The sequence below is a fragment of the Rhinoderma darwinii genome, chromosome 8 (genome assembly GCF_050947455.1).
Source record: "Rhinoderma darwinii isolate aRhiDar2 chromosome 8, aRhiDar2.hap1, whole genome shotgun sequence".
Taxonomy (NCBI): Eukaryota; Metazoa; Chordata; class Amphibia; order Anura; family Rhinodermatidae; genus Rhinoderma; species Rhinoderma darwinii.
In genome coordinates, this window is record NC_134694.1 from 20,150,373 (window position 1) to 20,172,972 (window position 22,600).

The window sequence follows — 22,600 nt, forward strand, 5'->3', positions numbered from 1 at the left end:
AGAATTAGCCATAAAAAATGGCTAAGCAGCTACCTACTTTGCCTATGTGGTAAGAGCCTTGTAACAAAAGCAGCAGGGCTTGAATTTGTAGGGTCAAGTTCTTCATCAGTATACTGTATATCCCTGTCTTACTAGTAGAGAACTAATACCTTTACTACACAGTACTAACCCACCAGGGATATTATCATTGACCTCTTCACTGCCCAAGACAACCAGGGATGTTATCATCATACTCGGCACAGCCCTAGACCACCAGGGATGTTATCATCTTACATGTCACTGCCATAGACAACCAGGGATGTTATCATCATAATCGTCACTGCCCTAGACCACCAGGAATGTTATCATCTTACATGTCACTGCCATAGACAACAAGGGATGTTATCATCAAACTCGTCACTGCCCTAGACCACCAGGAATGTTATCATCTTACATGTCACTGCCATAGACAACCAGGGATGTTATCATCATACGCGTCACTGCCCTAGACCACCAGGGATGTTATCATCTTACATGTCACTGCCATAGACAACCAGGGATGTTATCATCATACTCGTCACTGCCCTAGACCACCAGGAATGTTATCATCTTACATGTCACTGCCACAGACAACCAGGGATGTTATCATCATACTCGTCACTGCCCTAGACCACCAGGAATGTTATCATCTTACATGTCACTGCCATAGACAACCAGGGATGTTATCATCATACTCGTCACTGCCCTAGACCACCAGGAATGTTATCATCTTACATGTCACTGCCATAGACAACCAGGGATGTTATCATCATACTCGTCACTGCCCTAGACCACCAGGAATGTTATCATCTTACATGTCACTGCCATAGACAACCAGGGATGTTATCATCATACGCGTCACTGCCGTAGACCACCAGGAATGTTATCATCTTACATGTCACTGCCATAGACAACCAGGGATGTTATCATCATACTCGTCACTGCCCTAGACCACCAGGAATGTTATCATATTACATGTCACTGCCATAGACAACCAGGGATGTTATCATCATACTCGTCACTGCCCTAGACCACCAGGAATGTTATCATCTTACATGTCACTGCCATAGACAACCAGGGATGTTATCATCATAATCGTCACTGCCCTAGACCACCAGGAATGTTATCATCTTACATGTCACTGCCATAGACAACCAGGGATGTTATCATCAAACTCGTCACTGCCCTAGACCACCAGGAATGTTATCATCTTACATGTCACTGCCATAGACAACCAGGGATGTTATCATCATACGCGTCACTGCCCTAGACCACCAGGGATGTTATCATCTTACATGTCACTGCCATAGACAACCAGGGATGTTATCATCATACTTGTCACTGCCCTAGACCACCAGGGATGTTATCATTAATCTGTTCACTATCCTAGACCACCAGGGATGTTATTCTTAATGCATTAATTTCCCTAGACCACCAGGGATGTTATCATTAATCTGTTCACTGTCCTAGACCACCAGGGATGTTATCATTGAACCCTTCACTGCCCTAGACCACTAGGGATGTTATCATTAATGTATCCACTGCCCTAGACCACTAGGGATGTTATCATTAATCTGTCCACTGCCCTAGACCACCAGGAATGTTATCATTAACCTCTTCACTGTCCTAGACCACCAGGGAGGATATCAATATTCTGTTCACTGCCCTAGACCACAAGGCTTGTCATTAATAATTCAATTACTGCCCTAAACCACCAGGAATGTTATCATTGACCTTATCACTGCTCTAGACCACCAGGAATGTTATCATTGACCTTATCACTGCCCTAGACAATCAGGGATGTTATTATTAATGTGCTCACTGCCCTAGACTACCAGGGATGTTATCATTACCTCATCACTGCCCTAGACCACCAGGGATGTTATTATTAAGCCCTTCACTTCCGTAGCCCACCAGGGATGTTATCATTAACTCATTCACTGCCCTAGACCATCAGGGATGTTATCATTAAACCCTTCACTTCCCTAGCCCACCAGGGTTGTTATCATTAAACCTTTTACTTCCCTAGCCTACCAGATATGTTATCATTAACTCATTCACTGCCCTAGACTACCAGGGATGTTATTATTAATTTATTCACTGCCCTAGACCACCAGGGATGTTATCATTAAGTGTTGACTGCCACAAGGAATGCTACCCATCAATGTAATGAAAATTAAGACTCTTTGGCTGTTTTTCAGAGAGATAGCAGTCATGATTTATTTTATTTATGAGAAAATGAAAGTTGTGGGTATGCTAGTGGAAGGGGCCAATGGGCTGTTTTTGCACAGGGGCCCTGAGTTGTCCGTGCCCACCTCTGGTCTTTTTGTCACTTCTTGCTGACTTCATATTATGCCAGGTTTGATCCATTGTGGGTTGATAACCTTGAACATTCCACGTTTGGTTTACCAGTTTCTTGAATTTGTACGATTCTTAAACATTATTTCTATTTATGTCCCACATCAACAAGTAAAGTGGGACTCACTGCTTGAGCTTTTTGAGGACCACTTGTATTTTTCATCTGCCGGGGTCATAAAAGCTTCTTCTTTGGCTGATTAATTCACATTTAAATGAATTCTTCTCATATTTATTAGGAAACCCTAACTCCTTCCAGGAAAGCAGATGTGTGAATAAGTCATAATCCCTAATGTATTGTTAATCACACTGCAGTTTAAACTGGAGCGCAGTGATGGATGGTACGACCCTGTCATTGAGCGTTACATATTAGACCGTAAAATCGAGCCAAAATTTACCGTATGTGTCCTCCAGCACCGTGGAAAAAATACGGCTTCCAATAATGTCTTCTGCTTCCGGATGAGCAACAAACTTGTGGTGGTTTAAGGAAAATAAAAGGTACTTTACCTGATAAAGAAAGGAAATCGTTAAAAGCCTTTTATTGTCTAATGTTCTCCCTGTGGAGTCTTTATCATGATTTAGCCCAGTAATAAGATATTTGTATATAGAGTGCAACGTAATATACAATAGGCATCACACAGTCAGGAGCTAGTGTCAGCTATAATAGTAACATGTATACAGGTACAATCTATCTATCTATCTATCTATCTATCTATCTATCTATCTATCTATCTATCTATCTATCTATCTATCTATCTATCTATCTATCTATCTATCTATCTATCTATCTATCTATCATCTATCTATCTATCTATCTATCTATCTATCTATCTATCTATCTATCTATCTATCTATCTATCTATCTATCTATCTATCTATCTATCTATCTATCTATCTCATATCTATCTCATATCTATCTATCTATCTATCTATCTATCTATCTATCTATCTATCTATCTATCTATCTATCTATCTATCTATCTATCTATCTATCTATCTATCTATCCATTATCTATCTATTTATCTAGTGCTCTTTCCTATTTATCCATTTCCTTCCTTCTTCTTTCTTTCTTTCTTTCTTTCTTTCTTTCTTTCTTTCTTTCTTTCTTTCTTTCTTTCTTTCTTTCTTTCTTTCTTTCTTTCTTTCTTTCTCTTTCTTTCTTTCTTTCTTTCTTTCTTTCTTTCTTTCTTTCTTTCTTTCTTTCTTTCTTTCTTTCTTTCTTTCTTTCTTTCTTTCTTTCATGACTTTGACCTTCTTCTATCACTGTGCATTCTTTCCTTACCCAGCCACACATCACATATATTTCATGTTACGACAGCAGTCATTTCTGATAATTTAATCCCAGTAGTTCAGCCATACATTTTACTGTGCAGCTGTATGGCAATCTGCCAGGATTATGGAACATGCAATCCAAAGGTGAATAGCCGATAAAATATGATGAGGTCAAAATCTGGCTCGGCGCCCGTATGATCGCCTTGCTTCAACAATACAACATTCATCATGCTAAAACATTCTTTCAGGGACATGGGGCAGTTGCAGCAAAGCGTAACAATTATTCATGGTCATCCATACGCTAATTGGTAGCGGTGCGGAGCTTTATATAATGGTATAGCATTGGCCTGGATCATTAACTTATCGTGACCCTGGAGTTAATTGCTAATAGGTGACAGAAAGCAGATGTAATAATAGACCAAATGGACAATTGAAGCTCCTTGTATGTACTATGAAGGACGGCTAAAACGTGAGGAAATATAATTGGCGCTAAAGGTATTATAGGGATGTTATTTACATAGTGCTCATACCATATCAAGTGAAGATTAGACTGAAATGTCCTATGTACAGTCAATGGGTGCTTAAACTTATGTAGACCTGGTATTGTGGATGGGCCGCTCTAGAGAACCAGCATTTTGACAGTAACACCATACTTCCCCACATTGATCTGATTCCATTAGGTAATCCAAGTACCATTTACATTCCTGATCCTGATCCTTTTTAGTAATTTACATCTGTGAAGGACTTGATCTATATTGATATGGATGGATATATATTGAACAAGTGGATCTAACAATGTGTTCTTGCTTATACATATACCATGAGATGTCATTGTCTGCCATATTAGCTCTCAAAGGAGCTAATGTCTCTGTCACTTGGTCACACAGAGAATAATGTTTATATGTCAACCCAAGAATTTATCAAATCAGACAGAACAGAACCTTCTGTTAGAGCATAAACATTTACAAAACTGTAAAACAGAGAATGCTGGGAAATGTTCAATGGTGACATCAGTGAGGCAGGAAGTAGCTAGCTCCCCCTCTTACTTGGGTTTTAACAGAAATCAATATAGCTCTCAGCTTTGGATGTAATTGCATGAAAAGAAATGTAAAATAGAGAATAAATGCAGCAGTTTTAGTGTGAACTGTAAGACACATAGCACTTTAAAGGAAAATTCCAGGAAAGCCTGTTGGTCCGGCTCTTGGGACCCTAAGATTCAATTGTTATCATCGGGGGAAGCTCCGGCTGGACATAAACTTACACTGCAGTGGCCGTTGCAGGGGATATTAAGTAATACATGTCAGCCATTCAATACGTAAGTAACTTTTTGCTCTGGCTCTTAAAGCAAAGCCCCAAGCAGTGGACCCCCTCTATGACATCCATTAAAGAGCATCTGTCACCTCTCTTGACATGACTATTTTAGTAAATACTTGTGTTCCCCAAGAAATAACTATTCTGGAGCATATTTTCTTAGAACACGTTCTGACGTTCCTCTGTTATTCCTCCTAGAAATGTATAAATACATTTACAATTTGGCGTTACCATTCCTCTTGTTAAAGGGGCGTGTCCCTACACAGTCTCACTTTGTCAGCACTGATTGGATGTTGTCAGAGTGTGGAGAGACACACCCTCAACCGTTAACACCCAGTTGTCAATGTATTCATGAATTTCTAGGAGGAATAACAGAGGAACGACACAACACATAGTTCTCAGAAAAGATGCTCCAGGATTGTTATATTATAGGGAGTGCTAGGATTTAGTAAAACAGACATGTCAGGAGAGGTGACAGGTGAACTAATGTTTGTTATCGGTATTTATAAGACTTGCGCCCAATTTATGTAAATTGCAACCTCAATCCATAACCGTGACCGGCATTTCTTAAACAAGTCATCCTCTTCCTTTTGTCTCCTTGAAAAATAATGACAGTCAACCCTTTGATGGGGAGAGCGCTATCAATTAAATGACAGAAGCAACTAAAAAGCAGCATAAATATAAATGAACGTGGCGCGGAGAATGCATATTAACAGGCATAAAAAATACAGCTTTATGTGTCAAGGGGTTTAATAACATACAATAGGATGGGGTGTGAGGAGGGGGCTGGGGACTTACATGTATTATTAAAGCTGCACTCAGTGCTTACGCTGATATTTCAGCATCATCACCGGCGATCTGTCATGTGGTTGCCATGGAAACTAGGGACCGGCAGCTTCTACTCTGTGTGGGGTCCCCGGGGATGGTAAATTGAGAGGAGGGGAAGCCCTGAAACTACCAGCGCAGTAGGTGGAGGGAACGGGTAGACGGGGAATCTCTCCTGGCTGGTGTTGTTGTAGACCCTTTCGTTGCCTGACAAGACTTCTGGAATGAACGAGTTAAATATAAAGCCTGAGTGATAATCAATGTTGACCTCCAAGTCAAGGATATCCCTTCGTTTGCTTCTAGTCTCCAACACCCTTTTCCGTGACCTTACAACCTCAATAGACTATTCTGCTCTAACATCTGGTAAGACCTTCTCATGTGAGCGCCGGGCACCTCTCAATGTGCCACACTGGGTAAAATGGAATCCGTACTCCATAAACCTTTACATAATACTAATACAAAACCCTAAAAAATCTTAACAGAAATGGAATATTTAGCATTAGCTCCAGTGTCTTACCTTATTAGACATTCTCCAAGATGAAAAGGACCATTTAGCTGAGTGCTGGAGGTGACATCATCAGAGATGGAGAAGAAGCATCAAAGTCCCCGTGTTGACTGCCGATGTCCTTTAGTGGGATTTACTTCAATGAAAGATATAAAAGGGTCTTCTACTACTAGAGCCTGGAGTATGGAAGGGGCAAACCTCATCTACATGGCAGCCGTGTGCTCGGAGCTTGTGTTGTGGCACCCGAATTCTCATACATGTCCATATTTTGGACCTGTACACACTCTCTGTGCTACCGTATAGCGCCTCCAAGGGGCACCCTAGAATACCCCCATGACATGTGTAGACTTGGCATACATTTGTTTATGGATGGCATACAACCATGGAGCCCCTAGCAAAACCTGTAACTGGGCCCCACTCAATAAGTAGTGACTTTCGGAGCTGTACTCCACCATATACTGCCTCTCCACTCACTCCTTTAACAGTTGCCCCCCAGCCGATACAACCACAACCCCAAAGTGTTGTGACAAACTCGGTTCTGCTACATCACTATATAGATAATGCATATTAGTGGATGTGAATGTAGCGTACTAGTGTATATATATATATATATCTATATATATATATATATATATATATATATATATATACACAGACACATGGACAGCGATCTGTTCGTATCATAGATATCAGCAGATAAAGCGTTAACGTCTTTATATTGGATACAGAATCCCTAATCCGTGCTTTCGTCTACTTCAAAAGTCAGCATTTCTCCTCCTGCCCAGGAGGGTTTGTAATGAACTCAATGCTAAAAAAAACATAATGCGGAGCTACATTGTAATGAGTATACTGCCCCTTCTCCTGTACTCCTGATTAAACACGAGATGCCAGGCAGCATCCTGTGCCCGTGTCTCTAAAGTGAACACTGCCACATTGCATCTAGCGAGAAGCCTCTGAACTGTCAGTCTGATGCTACATCATTGTTTGCTACCTTCCACTGTAGACAATGGTGACTGTATGTGCAGTATACACGTGTGGCACCGGATCTTCTGCGGCTGCCATGTCACCCGGTCCCTCCGCTGCCGCCTCTGTGTCATGTCTCTCAGTCATCTCATCACTTTCTACTCTAATAAGCAGACTTTCTAGCTCTGAGCTGTCATTTGCCTCATTAATCCCGTGTGCTGATGGAGCCTCCCTGTCTATCGTCGTTCAATTTATTCAGATTTATCTTTAATTTGTGGTATGTGACGGGCGTGTGCCATCTCCGCAATAGGAGGAAGCTGTCTATAGGACAATGGAAAGGTATTTTTATTAAGGCTGTATTCACACATGCCGTTTTCGATGCAGTTTGAGATGCAGTTTTTTATGTGATTTTTTTGACCATAGCCATGAGTGGATCAAACAGGAAAGAAAAGTATAAGCTGCTCCTTTATACTTCCTGTTCTTTTTGAAACCACTATATGCTTTGGCTTAAAAAAAATAAAAACTGCAACAAAATCTGCATTAAAAACTGCATGTGTGATTTCAACCTTTGACCAGGATGACAAACACATTTTTGATGCATTTTTTTGTGGCAGTTTTTGGCTTTTGTGGACACAAAAGAAAAAAAAAAAAGGCATCAGTCTTTTCTTTATACCCTTCCTTTCTTTTGGATCCATTCTGGCTTAGGTTAAAAAAAACTTAGCCAAAAACTGCCACAAAGCTTGCATCAAAATGCATATGTGATCCTGACCTAAAGAGGACATGTCCTCTCTCCTGACAGGTCTACTTTAATAAATACTTGTGTTCTTCATAAAATAAAATTCTGGAGCATTTTTCCCCAGATGTTTGCATTGTGCCGTTCCTCTGTTATTCCTCCATGAAATTTATGAATAAATTGACTACTGGGTGTTACCATTCCCCTTGTCAAAGGGGCGTGTCCCTATTCACAATGACTGTAAGCACTGATTGGACAGTGTCAGTCTGTGTAGGGATTCACCCCCAACTGGTAACACCTAGTTGTTAATTTATTTAAAAAAGAGGAATAACAGGAACGGAACAACATAGAGTTCTAAGAAAAGATGTGAAGATAAAATGTGCAAAATCTGTCAGGTCCATTTTTTAAAAAAGCTCAGTAAATTACTAAATGCCTCAAATTACTTTCAAAACAGCCATGCGCCTAAATTTGCGACTTTTTTCGGCACAATAGCGCCACCCCGCAGCCAAGACCCTGCACAAGACCCGAGCAGACACATACCAACCTCTTTTATAGGGCATGAATCCTTCAGACGAGCGTGTATCTCGTCCGTGTGATGGCCTTAAACTTGCTTGGTCTGAATAGAAGCCTATAGTTCCGATCCCTTATATTACATTATGGCAGCTCCATATTGCACTGCATGTATTCCATTCCTATATATCTGACTCTTGTGTTGATCAGACACAATGACATCACCCAAAGCCTCTTCATTAAATCTCATTAGGGAGCTACAGAAGTGTTAATGAGGGCACTTATCTCCAGGATTCTATTTTTTACTAGCAATAATCTCATTCTTCAGGTTTAATAGCCTTCGATCTCATATAAACTTCATATTGGTTTATATGCTTTTTGATGAGATCATAAGCCTTTCTACCTAAAATAGGATTAAAGCCATAAATAGAAATCCTACAATTGTGCTATTCTGTCCAATTATTAAAATTGTATTTAGCTTTTTTCTGCAACTATAATTTCATTCCTCTTTGTAACACGCAGCCGTACTGCCCTTGACTCCTATATGGCAAATATTCCTCTACAGGGATATACAGTATACGTCGCTCCGATAATGATGCACAACTGGGAAGACTTTCCATAATTCCATCCAGACGTCTAGTAAAAGTTAGCAAACAATTCGTGTTGGAGCTGTCATGTCGGCCACATTGGTTGTCACCCAGCTTTCTCAGATACAGATATAAATGGCGGCAGGGAGATGAGAATAGGAAAATCCCTGCAGCCCTGTAGGGCGGAGGTGGAGTTATCGTATACAATGGTTTGCAGTCCACCTATGAAATTGGTGAGGCTTTTGCCAATAGGGTGAAGACGGACATTGAGCACATCACTCTTTGCCAATTGGCTGTTGGAGATCAAGGGCCCCATATACAGTTCTGCACAGGGGCCCCTCTAATTAAAACACTGAATCCGGGCATAACCTAAAGCTAGAGGTGCTACGTAGAAGATAGGCCAATTTTTTCAATGACGTGCACGCTGTTTGATAGATTTGGCGGATTTTGGCGCATGTTGGATTCCGTTCCCTTCTTTACACCACCTATTGGGTGGTATATTTTAGACCAGTCAAATCCACGGAAAGGGTATATTTGGCTGCAAAGGGTTAACCAAGTGTTTTTGTCTATTATTGCTATTATACCTTCACCTGTCTGAGATAATATTTCAAGCCAGGTCTGTTTGAAAAGCAAAGCATCTTTGAAAAGGAACTTGGAAATGAAGATGTGAGGCGTACGCCAATGACAATATAAATGGCTTCCAGTTCCCATCAAAAAGTGTGTTCTTCAAAACCGGATGAAAAGTGGTATCTGGAGCTTTGGAAACCTGCCAAGGAGTGTCCCACGGGACAAATCTGAACACCATGAATGTCTCTTTTGGTTTTCTAAATTGCTGTTCTTTTTTTTTTTTTCTTCTTCTATCCGGAACTTTCCAACAGCTTTACTGCCAATGTCAGGACAAAACACATTCTAGTGAATGATACTTAACAAAGCGGTGAACAGTGAAGCATGGAGAATTCACTGACCACTGAGTTATGTCTTCTCATTGCCAACTTGTGGAGAGATAGTATCATTGTAAATATATTTGGCTTCTGTCTCTTCCAAGAGCTGTAGAGCCAAGTGGGCCAACCAGCGAATATCAAAATCATTGGCTTACAAGAAGGAAGGAGGTTTCATAGCAACGATAAAAATGAGGGTGCTTTAAGGAACTGCCTGACACCACCCCATTCCTATCCACCTGCAACAGGAGGTGCCCTTATTTAATTTTTTTGGGTACATTTTACAACCTAAATAAGTCTTTCCCCCCTATAGCAGCTGCATGTGGTGCCTCTGATAAAAATGGGTCCTCCCTTCCTATCACGGCTTCATTTTTTTGTATGAAACAAGGGCATCACAACCCTTGGGCAGGATACTCAATCTCTTGTCTACTAATGTTGTGATGATGAGCCTTTGACAGGTTTACACTACACATGACAAGGAGGATGGTGCCAGCCTACCTTGAGGCCCCACTTTTTTTTGCATGAGTTCTGTAGTAGCCACAAGGGCTTCTTCCTTGGTTGGAGAGAGTATGACAGAGGCCAGTGTATTTGTAAGCTCGCTCTCCTGACGTTTCTGACTGACTGCCTTCTTAACCACATGCTTTCCCTTCATTCCGCAATCCCTTCTAAGCACAGTGTTAGGCTAGAGGATTAACTGCACAATTGGATGGATCTATAGGGGGCTTTACTGCAAATCCCATGAAAGTAGTCACTATTAGCCCAATTTATGTCAGTTGTTATTTTCCATTGCTAATTTTCTTTTACCGTAAACTTACAGAACTGGTGATGATTATTCCTATAAAATATTGGATACATAGAGTATGTTTATGAATAGGTAGCATACACTAATGGCTCATGTACATGGCCCTATAACAGATCTGTGGTGTATGGATCTGTTATAGACTGCAATGGCTCCATACCTTCCTCCACGTGCCTTTACTAAAAGAGTTGTGCCACAATGGACATTTATTACCTATTCTGTGGATAGGTAATAATTATCCATTCTGGCACAACCCCTTTAAGGTCCATATTATGGCCGCAACAACCCCATACCCCATTGAACCAAACTTAGATTACTTATATGGAGACCTTAGTTTGGCTCGATGCAGGGTTTGGATGTGTCGCGGTCACAAAACGGACCCATATTATGCCCGTTTGATAGAAATGTAAGGCAGGCACAAGCTCTGCGCTAGATTTGACCTGAAATACACTTGCTCCACTTTTTAATGTCTTTATACATTCATGTATATGTTGTATTGCTGCGACTAACAAATCAAACTCCTGCTGTGCCCTTGCTAAGTCCCAGACAGGAAAAATCCCTGCGACACTTTGATAAATCTTCCCTACGGAGTTCTCTTTTGAAATAACTATGAGATTTAAAGGAACACTCCAGAAAAAAATCAATACAGTGTGTAATGCCTAGTGTAAGGCCTGAGGGGGCAGTGCATGTCTCAGAGATTCTATGAACATAAATGATAGTCATGTACTTTCCCGTTCAGCCCTACGCTAAGCACAACAGTCTTTCCTGGAAATACTCTACTATCTATTTTTTTTTTATTTTTTTTTTTTCCGTAGGTCAAAACAATTGTTTTCAAAGCATATTATGTAATTTTTTTTATACTTTGGATATAATTGACCATTTGTCTATTAAAAAAAATAATACACATTTTTCTGATCACTATGATGGAATTATGACTGCGAATAGTAGCGGCCGTCCATCATCTGTGATCATTGTTAGAGCCCGAGACAACTCAGAGACTGGTGAAAGTTTTTTATTTTTACTTTCTGGTGACCTGATCAATGATCCGTAAAGGGATTGTCCGCTACCGGACAAATGATGACCTATCCACCGAATCAGTATACAATCGATGGGCGTCTGAACACTCTGGGCACCGGACGTCCATGCCGGAAGCAGATGGCTCCGGTCACGGAATAGCGGCTGAGCGGCAGTACTGTAAGTGAATAGGAGCAGAGTTTCTGTTCTGCGGCGCGGCGTCTATGCAATGTATGGAGCCAACTGCTTCCGGCTCCATACATTGCATACTGTGCACTGACAACCAGTGCCTGCAGGTCACCGGAGCAGCTGATCGATGCGGGGTCCGAGTGTCGTGAACAACCCCTTTAAAGATATTGTCCGGTTTTGGCAAATTAAAGTTATTTTTTGTATAACTAACATTTTTCAATTTACTATAGGTATTAATTCTGAATTATTTCCAAGATCACTGCTTGTTGTTATTCAGTAGGAACCATTCATTGTTTACTTCCAGTGGATAAAATTCTGTCCATGGTCATGTGATGGACAAACAGGTGCGCGGCTCGTTACAACACTGCTATGCTGGTTTATATGTTCAGTAATGTACAGAGATATTATAGATTTCTTCACTATGTTTGCCAAATGTAGACAAGTCACTACTATAAGGTTTGTGTGTGTTTAGAGTGAATTTGAACACATAAACAGTGTGTCAGGGAATGGGGACCTCATGGGCACCCTGATTCTGATAAAGGGCCTTCCGTCCTCAGTGCACTGGTAATATATGAGTAAAGGAATTCTAATAATAATAGCAATACAGATATGAGTCGCAGAGAAAGCAAAAATGGGTGGGTAACTTTTTAGATACAATAATGCAATAAATATATAAATTGAACTTCATCTATAACTTTTTTGAGAATTAAAAGAGAAAAAAACTAAAGAAGTAGTACGAGAATAAGAATGAATTAGGGGGAGGGGAGAGTCAACTCCATGCCCCCCTGCTGAATAATTCAGACCAGCAGATGTCCACTGGGCCCCTGTCTCTGGCTGCTAGCTATTTCTGGCCATTTATTAAATTATTTAACTTAGAAGGAGTAGCAAACTGGATCTAGAGAGATGTTAAAGATTTTAACCTCCCCCGCTATTTACAACTAATCCATTTCCTGCCTGTAGCTGTGGAGGGGCTCCCGGTGAAATCGCTCTAACCTCACATCTCCGACATAATGCAAAGTGGAACCGACTGACCATGAAACACATTAGGTGCTCCGCTCTTCTGTTGAGTCGTACGGCTTCTAACAGCTCAATACCGAGGAATATTCACTAATAGTACAAGAAAGTAATAGTAATAATAATCATCTTTATTTATATAGCGCCAACATATTCCGCAGCACTTTACAATTCAGAGGGAACATATACAGGCAATATCAGACATTACATAGTGACAATAAACCAAAAATGAATGTCTCAAAAAATGCACATTTATTTCAAAAATAAATATGATTTAAATTTTATTAACTCACAATTACACAAACATAACCCCCCTACAAATATGTACTACAGACATATAAAAAACATTTATATAAAATCAACCAGGTGTAACACCATCATAATCATAATTCATAGTTGATCCACAGATAACAATTGTTATAAAGCACGTGCAGTTAATCAAAAAATAAAAATAATAACCCACGCCTGTATAGTACTCAAGGCAGTAATCCTCAAAAATACAAACAATTACAAGTAAGTATACCTGTGGAAGACATGATGGTGGTTGGACCTTACACCAGGAGAAACACACCTCGACGCGCGTTTCGCAACCTTCGTCAGGATATATTACATTACATTATATTACATAGTGACAAAACTAATTTACAATTCAAACTAGAGGAGTGAGGACCCTGTGTCATGTAGCGGGTTAGTGGACCCACTAGGCTGTACCGCCGTAGCGGGGAGGCAGCTAGCCAAACAACAGGAAACCCCAGCAATACAATGTCCCGCACAAGGGTACCTGGATAGTCCAGACAGTGGCCGCAGCTCTGGTAAAGATGGAGATGGTGCAGCAGGTAACGCCAGACGTGGCGAATTCCTCCGGATGTGGCAGATGACACAGGACGTGACGGATTCCTCCGTACGTGGCAGATTCCTCCGGACATGGCAGATGACACAGAACGTGGCGGATTCCTCCAGACGTGGCAGGTGACACAAGATGTGACATGACTCCGACACTAATAGGCACAGGAACAAAGAACAGCACGGGATACAGGGACAGGGAACAAGGCACGGGTAACAACTGGAACGGGAAACACAAAGGGACCATTTGCAAGACTGGGAAAACTAACAACGATCAGGCAAGGATCAGAAGGCCTGGAGCCTTCTTATAGACCAGGAAATCGTGGCAGTTGATGATGATGATGACGATTTCCTTCGGGACACAGCAGACCAGAGCGGAAGTGAGCGCTGGCGTCTCCTAGGAAGGAGATGGGGACCAGCGCTCACGGATCCATGGCTGCGGGCGTCGGGAGGGGAGTAAACCCGACGGCCCACGGCCATGGATGCTACACCCTGCTCACAAGATCTTACAATCTATGAGGAAAAATGTAAGATGTGCTTGTTCAGTACATTGGTCCGGCCATCTTTTATACATATGGTGTAGTACATAAAGCTGCATGAGCCGGTCACCAGCCAGTATCTGTGTATGGCATGAAGTGCATTAGGGTGCAGGGAGTGTGGGGGATGCTGTTGAATGAGGGGGTCAAGTTCTATTGACTAATGTAATAGTGGCGGAAGGTAAAGCAAAGAAGTTAGACTAGGGAATGTGATAAGACTGTCTAAAAATATGTGTTTTCAGGGCACTCTTAAAACTGTTATTCTGGGAATTGATCTGATTGTCTAGGGTAGCGCATTCCAGAGGACTGGTGCAGCACGAGAGAAGTCTTGGAGACAGGAGTGAGAGGTTCAGATTATGGAGGATGTCAGTCTTAGATGGTTGACGGAATGTAGAGCACGAGTAGGGTGGTAGACAGAGATGAGGGAGGAGATGTAAGGAGGTGCAGCACTGTGAAGAGTTTTGTGGTTGAGAGTAATACATTTGAGTTATATTCTAAAGTGATTGGGCAACCAGTGTAGTGACTGGCACAGGGTAGAGACATTGGTGTAGCGGTTCAGTGTAGTAAATGGCACAGGGTAGAGGCATTGGTGTAGCGGTCCGGTGCAGTGACTGGCACAGGGTAGAGGCATTGGTATAGTGGCTCAGTGTAGTGACTGGCACAGGGTAGAGGCATTGGTGTAGCGGTCCAGTGTAGTGACTGGCACAGGGTAGAGGCATTGGTGTAGAGGTCTGGTGTAGTGACTGGCACAGGGTAGAGGCATTGGTGTAGTGGTCCAGTGTAGTGACTTGCACAGGTTAGAGGCATTGGTGTAGCGGTCCGCTGTAGTGACTGGCACAGGGTAGAGGCATTGGTGCAGCGGTCTGGTGTAGTGACTGGCACAGGGTAGAGGCATTGGTGTAGTGGTCCAGTGTAGTGACTGGCACAGGGTAGAGGCATTGGTGTATTGGTCCAGTGCAGTGACTGGCACAGGGTAGAGGCATTGGTGTAGCGGTCCAGTGCAGTGACTGGCACAGAGTAGAGGCATTGGTGTAGCGCTCCAGTGCAGTGACTGGCACAGAGTATAGGCATTGGTGTAGCGCTCCAGTGCAGTGACTGGCACAGAGTAGAGGCATTGTTGTAGTGGTTCAGTGCAGTGACTAGCACAGGGTAGAGGCATTGGTGTAGCGGTTGGTCAGAAAGATGACCCTGGCTGCAGCATTGAGGATAGATTGGATAGGGGAGAGTTTAGTGAGGGGAAGACTGACTAGTAATGAGTCACAGTAGTCAAGACGAGAGTAAATCAGAGCGACAATGAGAGATTTGGATGTTTCCACTATAAGAAAAGGGCAGATTCTGTTTGTTTTTTTGGGGGGTAAAATTGACAGGAGCGTGAAAGTGATTGACTGTGTGAAGTAAAGGACAGATCAGAGTCAAAAGTAAACCCCAAGACATCGGGCGTGCTGCCTGGGAGTTATGTAGTGCCACACACTGAGATGGAGACATCAGGATTAGATAGATTAGTAGATGGTCGAAAAAAAACAAAAAGTTTGGTATTTTAAAGATTCAGTGTCAGATAGAGAAAGAACATGATGTTAGAAACAGCGGACAGACAATCACTGGGGTTAAGTATTACAGCGGGTGTGATGTCACGGTAAGAGGTATATAATTGGGTGTCATCAGCAAATTAATTCTCTTTTTTGATATGTAAGATATACAGAATATTTACCTATCTATCCATCTATCTATCCATCTATCTATCTATCTATCTATCTATCTATCTATCTATCTATCTATCTATCTATCTATCTATCTATCTATCTATCTATCTATCTATCTATCTATCTATCTATCTATCTATCTATCTATCTATTCGTCCAAAGACAGGCAGCACTCCAAGTTTTAGTGAAAAAATGGCTTTTATTTAGCCCTTGTGCAACGTTTCGGCTCAGCGTATGGAGCCTTTTTCAAGCTTTTTCAAGCTTTGGACGACTGTACTTGGATTTGGAGCAGTGATCAGCTCCCAGGGCACGCACCCATCCACAACTTTGACTGGTGCTGCTGGATTGTGGACTTCTATCTATCTATCTATCTATCTATCTATCTATCTATCTATCTATCTATCTATCTATCTATCTATCTATCTATCTATCTATCTATCTATCATCTCATATCTATCTATCTATCTATCTATCTATCTATCTATCTATCTATCTATCTATCTATCTATCTATCTATCTATCTATCTATCTATCTATCTATCTATCTATCTATCTATCTATCTATCTATCTATCTATCTATCTATCTTTCTAATACAGGTAGTCCAATTCTGGGTAACGGGAAATTTGGTTTAAATGTCAGTGACAAATAGATACTTGAAGTAAATGTACACCTTTGATCGCCATTTGATTTTTTTTAACCTAAACAGGTTTAGAATTCTATACTGATTCCGGATACCCGTTCTCACGATCTGTGGGTGTCCCAGCGATCAGAAAATGATCTCCTATCCTGTGGATAGGTGGTAATTTTTGATTCTGGGAAAAACCCTATAAGACCATTTTACTATTTAAGGTAATACATGTGTATGCAGTAGGCTCCTAGGCTCCCCCTAGTGGTGAGTGCCGGAAGCTAGAATTTTATCAATTACTTCTATCTTGTGGATTTAGAGTTGAAACCACTATAAAGATATATTTTAATGAATTTTGACATATAAACAATATGGTGTTCATAGGAGGACATTTACTTTAAATTTTACCAATGGATTTGTGATGAATACAAAACATTTTAGAAACAAATAGGAAACAGAAAGAATTGCCATCAGTCTTCCTTTTAGCCTAATTTCCATTGTTGTCCTACTTTTTTATTTGCCAAAAGCAAAAAAAGAAAAAAACAACTTGAAACCCATTAGCAATAATCAGTCCAGGACCTCATTAAATTTTCAACAGTGGCTGTAGAGAACATATGGTGGAAAGTCGAGATTTTAGAAGACAGCTGCCTGGATCCTGCATCAGATGTCTCTCAAATTTCATAGGAATTTTTTTCATGATCTGTCCAAAACTCTTAATCACTACTGTCCTGATGAGAATTGTCTCCGCTGTCTAACCTTTTTATGTCTGTTACTCTGATCAAATATATTACTCTGCTACCTTTAAGTCATTGTATGGCCATAGTGAATAATTCTATCTATTCCGTAGTTTTATGGAGCTGCAGTAAGAAAACACTAGGTTTATGATTTATGATTCCAGAACAGTAGCACATTGACATTTAGGGACACACTGACATTTCCCATACTAAACAATGGCGGTCTGAAATTTACTATTCTAAAAAAAAATAACACAGCCTCAGCATAAAATGTTTAAAATCCCAAATAACAAAAAGTTCACCAGAATCATTCCCAATAATATAACAAACACAAAACCAGTCAGTGGCCACATGTGGTTCGCTTTATACGGTTCTTTTTGTTCCTTATCCCCTCCTCCGACTCCCATCAGATGTTAAGGTGACAGCATCAAGTGCCACCACTTAGCAGAACCAGCTCAGAGCTTATTGCTTGTGTTACTTGCGTTACTTATTTGGGGGAGGGGACAGATAGATTCTGAGAGAGATCAATAAAGTTTGCCTGTGAGAAGTCTTATAAAGTAATTCAGTTCAGAAACCGTCATATTAATTATTAAAAATTCAAAGACAAGTATTTTTAAGACAAATCAAGTCAAGGAAAAAATATATATATATTTTTTTCCATTAAGTTTTTATTAAAAGGTGTATCAAATACAAAGAAAGGTAAGTACATTTGATAACATTCAAATAATACATTACAAAAAACAAAAAAAACAAACAAAAAAAACCAAAAACAAACTATGTGTATACATATACAATGATGGTCAATGATTGATAAGGACACAACTGCAACCAAATGTAGGCTCGTATGTGTGCGAACGAGATACAACCATATGAATGAATTACCAGGTTTCCTAGAAATACAATGGTGGAATAGTATTGTTTGGAGAAAATATTAAAGATATATCAAATATAATATATATTAGAAATTAAAATAATGAAATAGTAATATTCTACTAATAAAAAAATAAACAAGCAATATAAGTAATAACAACTAAAGGCAAATATTAAATATATAGATATGAGATAGATAGATAGATAGATAGATAGATAGATAGATAGATAGATAGATAGATAGATAGATAGATAGATAGATAGATAGATAGATAGATAGATAGATAGATAGATAGATATGTGATAGATAGATAGATAGATAGATAGATAGATAGATAGATAGATAGATAGATAGATAGATAGATAGATAGATAGATAGATAGATTGATAGATATTAGATAGATAGATAGATAGATAGATAGATAGATAGATAGATAGATAGATAGATAGATATGTGATAGATAGATATGTGATAGATAGATAGATAGATAGATAGATAGATAGATAGATAGATAGATAGATAGATAGATAGATAGATAGATAGATAGATAGATAGATAGATAGATAGATAGATAGATATGTGATAGATAGATATGTGATAGATAGATAGATAGATAGATAGATAGATAGATAGATAGATAGATAGATAGATAGATAGATAGATAGATAGATAGATAGATAGATAGATAGATATTAGATAGATAGATAGATAGATAGATAGATAGATAGATAGATAGATAGATAGATAGATAGATAGATAGATAGATAGATATTAGATAGATAGATAGATAGATAGATAGATAGATAGATAGATAGATAGATAGATAGATAGATAGATAGATAGATAGATAGATATGTGATAGATAGATATGTGATAGATAGATAGATAGATAGATAGATAGATAGATAGATAGATAGATAGATAGATAGATAGATAGATAGATAGATAGATATGTGATAGATAGATATGTGATAGATAGATAGATAGATAGATAGATAGATAGATAGATAGATAGATAGATAGATAGATAGATAGATAGATAGATAGATTGATAGATATTAGATAGATAGATAGATAGATAGATAGATAGATAGATAGATAGATAGATAGATAGATAGATAGATAGATAGATAGATAGATAGATAGATATAGATATAGATATTGTATATATATATCTTTAATATTTGCCTAGACTTTTGTTATTTATATTGCTTGGTTATTTTTTATTTGTAGAATATTACTATTTCATAGTACATAGAAATATGTTGTTTTTTTTAGTTTTATTTATTTATTTATGTATTATTATTTATTTATTTTTAGTACTTATATACAGTATATAAGTGTGTATATAGATAGATATATAGATAGATAGATTTATATATTAGTAATAAAGATAATTAAATAATAATCTACAAATAAAAATATTGAAGTAAATAAATAAATAATATTAACAACATCAAAATAATAATCCACAATAATTACAAATAAAAATAACAAAATATTATTACTATTATTATTGACAAAGGAAAGCAGTTGCCTCAGTAGTTTTGCCTCTTATAGTTGTAACTGCCGGATGCATTTCCAGAGGTGGACTGGGAGTGTCCCGGGCCTCTGACCTTGGACTGGTGACATCACCTGTGTAATATGAGGGGGGGGGGGGCTACTTTTTTTTAAGGGTGACATAAACACACCTATTAAGATATCCAATGTGACCACTACATCAACACCTCATTCCCTAATGCCTTTCAGAAAAATAATTGGCAGTGGCATAGCTGCATGTGACGAAAAACTAGCTATGACTCTGGGCAGTGGCTAACACCAGGGGCTGCGGATTTCAGGTGCAACTAGGTCCTTATAACTGAGGAGCCCTCCTACCCCAATCACATAACAGGACTCTGGTGCTACATATAAGGCAGGTCATATGGATATAGCTCATATATGGTTAGGTGGCATACTACATATAAGGCAGGTCATATGGGTATAGCTCATGTATGGTAGGGTGGCATACCTTTTGCACTGGGGTCCATGGTCTTCTAGATATAACTATGGTGACTGGTTCCCTTATGATTGAGCACATGTCCATCTGCTCTGAAGTTATTTTCATCTTCTTATAACTTACACCTACGTCTACAAGATTTTTTTTAAATTCTAATTTTTAATACTCGATCTGTATCAATGAAACCCACATGTCAGCCGGCTGTATACTGATTTTGGACTAGCTCCAATTTTACAGAAAGGAATGAGCATTAGTAAGATTTTATGGAGGCATGTGGTGCCTGGGTGAGTGCATGATCTCAGCTGGCACCCTGGGCTCTCAGTCATTTACCCATCTTTCCTCATCTCCCGGGGAGACTCGCTCAGTCTGGCAGACATAGATGTCTCAGGAGGAGCTGAGGTTTTTTTGTTCCATAATTAAAGAGACCTGTTTTCTTTCATTCTTGTATGTAGCAGACAGTGTGAGTGCCGCTGTCTCTCCTGTTTCACATTACATTGCGATAAGCTTCCACGTATAGCTGTAGATTAGTCCTACACCTTCTCCTATTCGGAACAGGGCCATATGATCCTATTAAACCGCAATTCTATTTTTTACATATACCCTGCTTGGCAAAACATAATGGCAAAGCCACAAAACATGGGCATTGGGTTATGAGCTATAGGGCTCATACACTTGGTCAGTTGTGGTATGGATCCGTAATATGGCACTCATGGAATTCTATAGACCCATATTGTAGCTCCGCGTGCCTCTGATTTACACAAAGATTGTAGTGGACTCCATTGCCTGCCGCAGTGCTTCCAGGGAGAATATGGAGCCTAAGGGAGGCACCGTACAGTGGCACGTGGAGTCTTCACAAGATGGTAATACTGACTGGCAGGGAGTCTGTGTGCCACCATGTAGGGCTTAGGAGCATGGTATGTTCATAGGCCTTAGAGTCATAGTAGTTAGAGCTGTTAACTAAATATTTTACAGTTGAACCATCTAAATGCATTCCAATTATTTTTTTATAATTTCTATAGCACTAACGTACTCTGCAGCGCTGTCCACAGGGGGTGAATCACTCACATCCGCTTTCGACATCATATACCTTCAATTTGTATTGAAAATGTCTTGAAGCATTGCAATGAAATCTCACAAAGAGTTAAATGTGACACCTCTCCCTGCCTCCTCCCCATCCTCAGCGTCCCTCATCTGCAATGTCTTGCAAGGAAAGGAGGGTCTTCGGAGCGGGCTCTGATCTCTGTCACTCATCTCCTCTCTCTCCCTGACAGGTGGATCCTTTATACTTCAGTCATCCTGGACTTGTAAAGACAAGGAATCTCTGCTATGTCTCTAACACCAACATCTAGTGTACTGGGGACGTTCTTAGTTACCCTGCTCTGCAGCCACATCCAAGCACTGGATTTACCTAAAGACTGTGAGTAAACTGCTTACAACCCACAACATCTGTCTCTATTTCTTGTATGTGCGGTGATCTATTCATTTCATTGATACAGCGTCTGTCAAAAGTAACTGCTTATTTCTATTATGTGACAAATCTATCTTCCAATAAGACCTATATCATAGCACATGGACAGCACAGTGATTGCACAGGGACAGCACATGGACAGCACAGTGACCGCACAGTGATTGCACAGGGACAGCACATGGACAGCACAGGGACAGCACAGTGATTGCACTGGGACAGCACATCGACAGCTCAGTGATTGCACAGGGACAGCACAGTGATTGCACAGGGACAGCACAGTGATTGCACTGGGACAGCAGATGGACAGCTCAGTGATTGCACAGGGACAGCACATGGACAGCTCAGTGATTGCACAGGGACAGCACAGTGATTGCACTGGGACAGCAGATGGACAGCTCAGTGATTGCACAGGGACAGCACATGGACAGCTCAGTGATTGCACAGGGACAGCACATGGACAGCTCAGTGATTGCACAGGGACAGCACAGGGACAGGACAGTGATTGCACTGCTTACAGCACAGGGACAGCTCAGTGATTGCACAGGGACAGCACATAGACAGCTCAGTGATTGGACAGGGACAGCACATGGACAGCACAGTGATTGCACAGGGACAGCACATGGACAGCACATGGACAGCACATGGACAGCACAGTGATTGCACAGGGACAGCTCAGTGATTGCACAGGGACAGCACATGGACAGCTCAGTGATTGCACAGGGACAGCACATGGACAGCACAGTGATTGCACAGGGACAGCACACGGATAGCACATGGACAGCACAGTGATT

General features: G+C 40.2%; 1 protein-coding gene across 3 annotated transcripts in view; it reads left to right on the forward strand.

The window, feature by feature from the left end:
• The window catches only part of L1CAM (L1 cell adhesion molecule), a 149,572-nt gene that overhangs the window by 64,979 nt on the left and 61,993 nt on the right, over positions 1-22,600 (forward strand). For all 3 annotated transcript variants that reach the window (XM_075835465.1, XM_075835466.1, XM_075835467.1), the window contains exon 2: positions 21,613-21,758. In XM_075835465.1, the coding sequence (XP_075691580.1) occupies positions 21,668-21,758 (91 nt within the window). In that variant the 5' untranslated portion in view covers positions 21,613-21,667. The remainder of the gene's footprint in view (positions 1-21,612; positions 21,759-22,600) is intronic.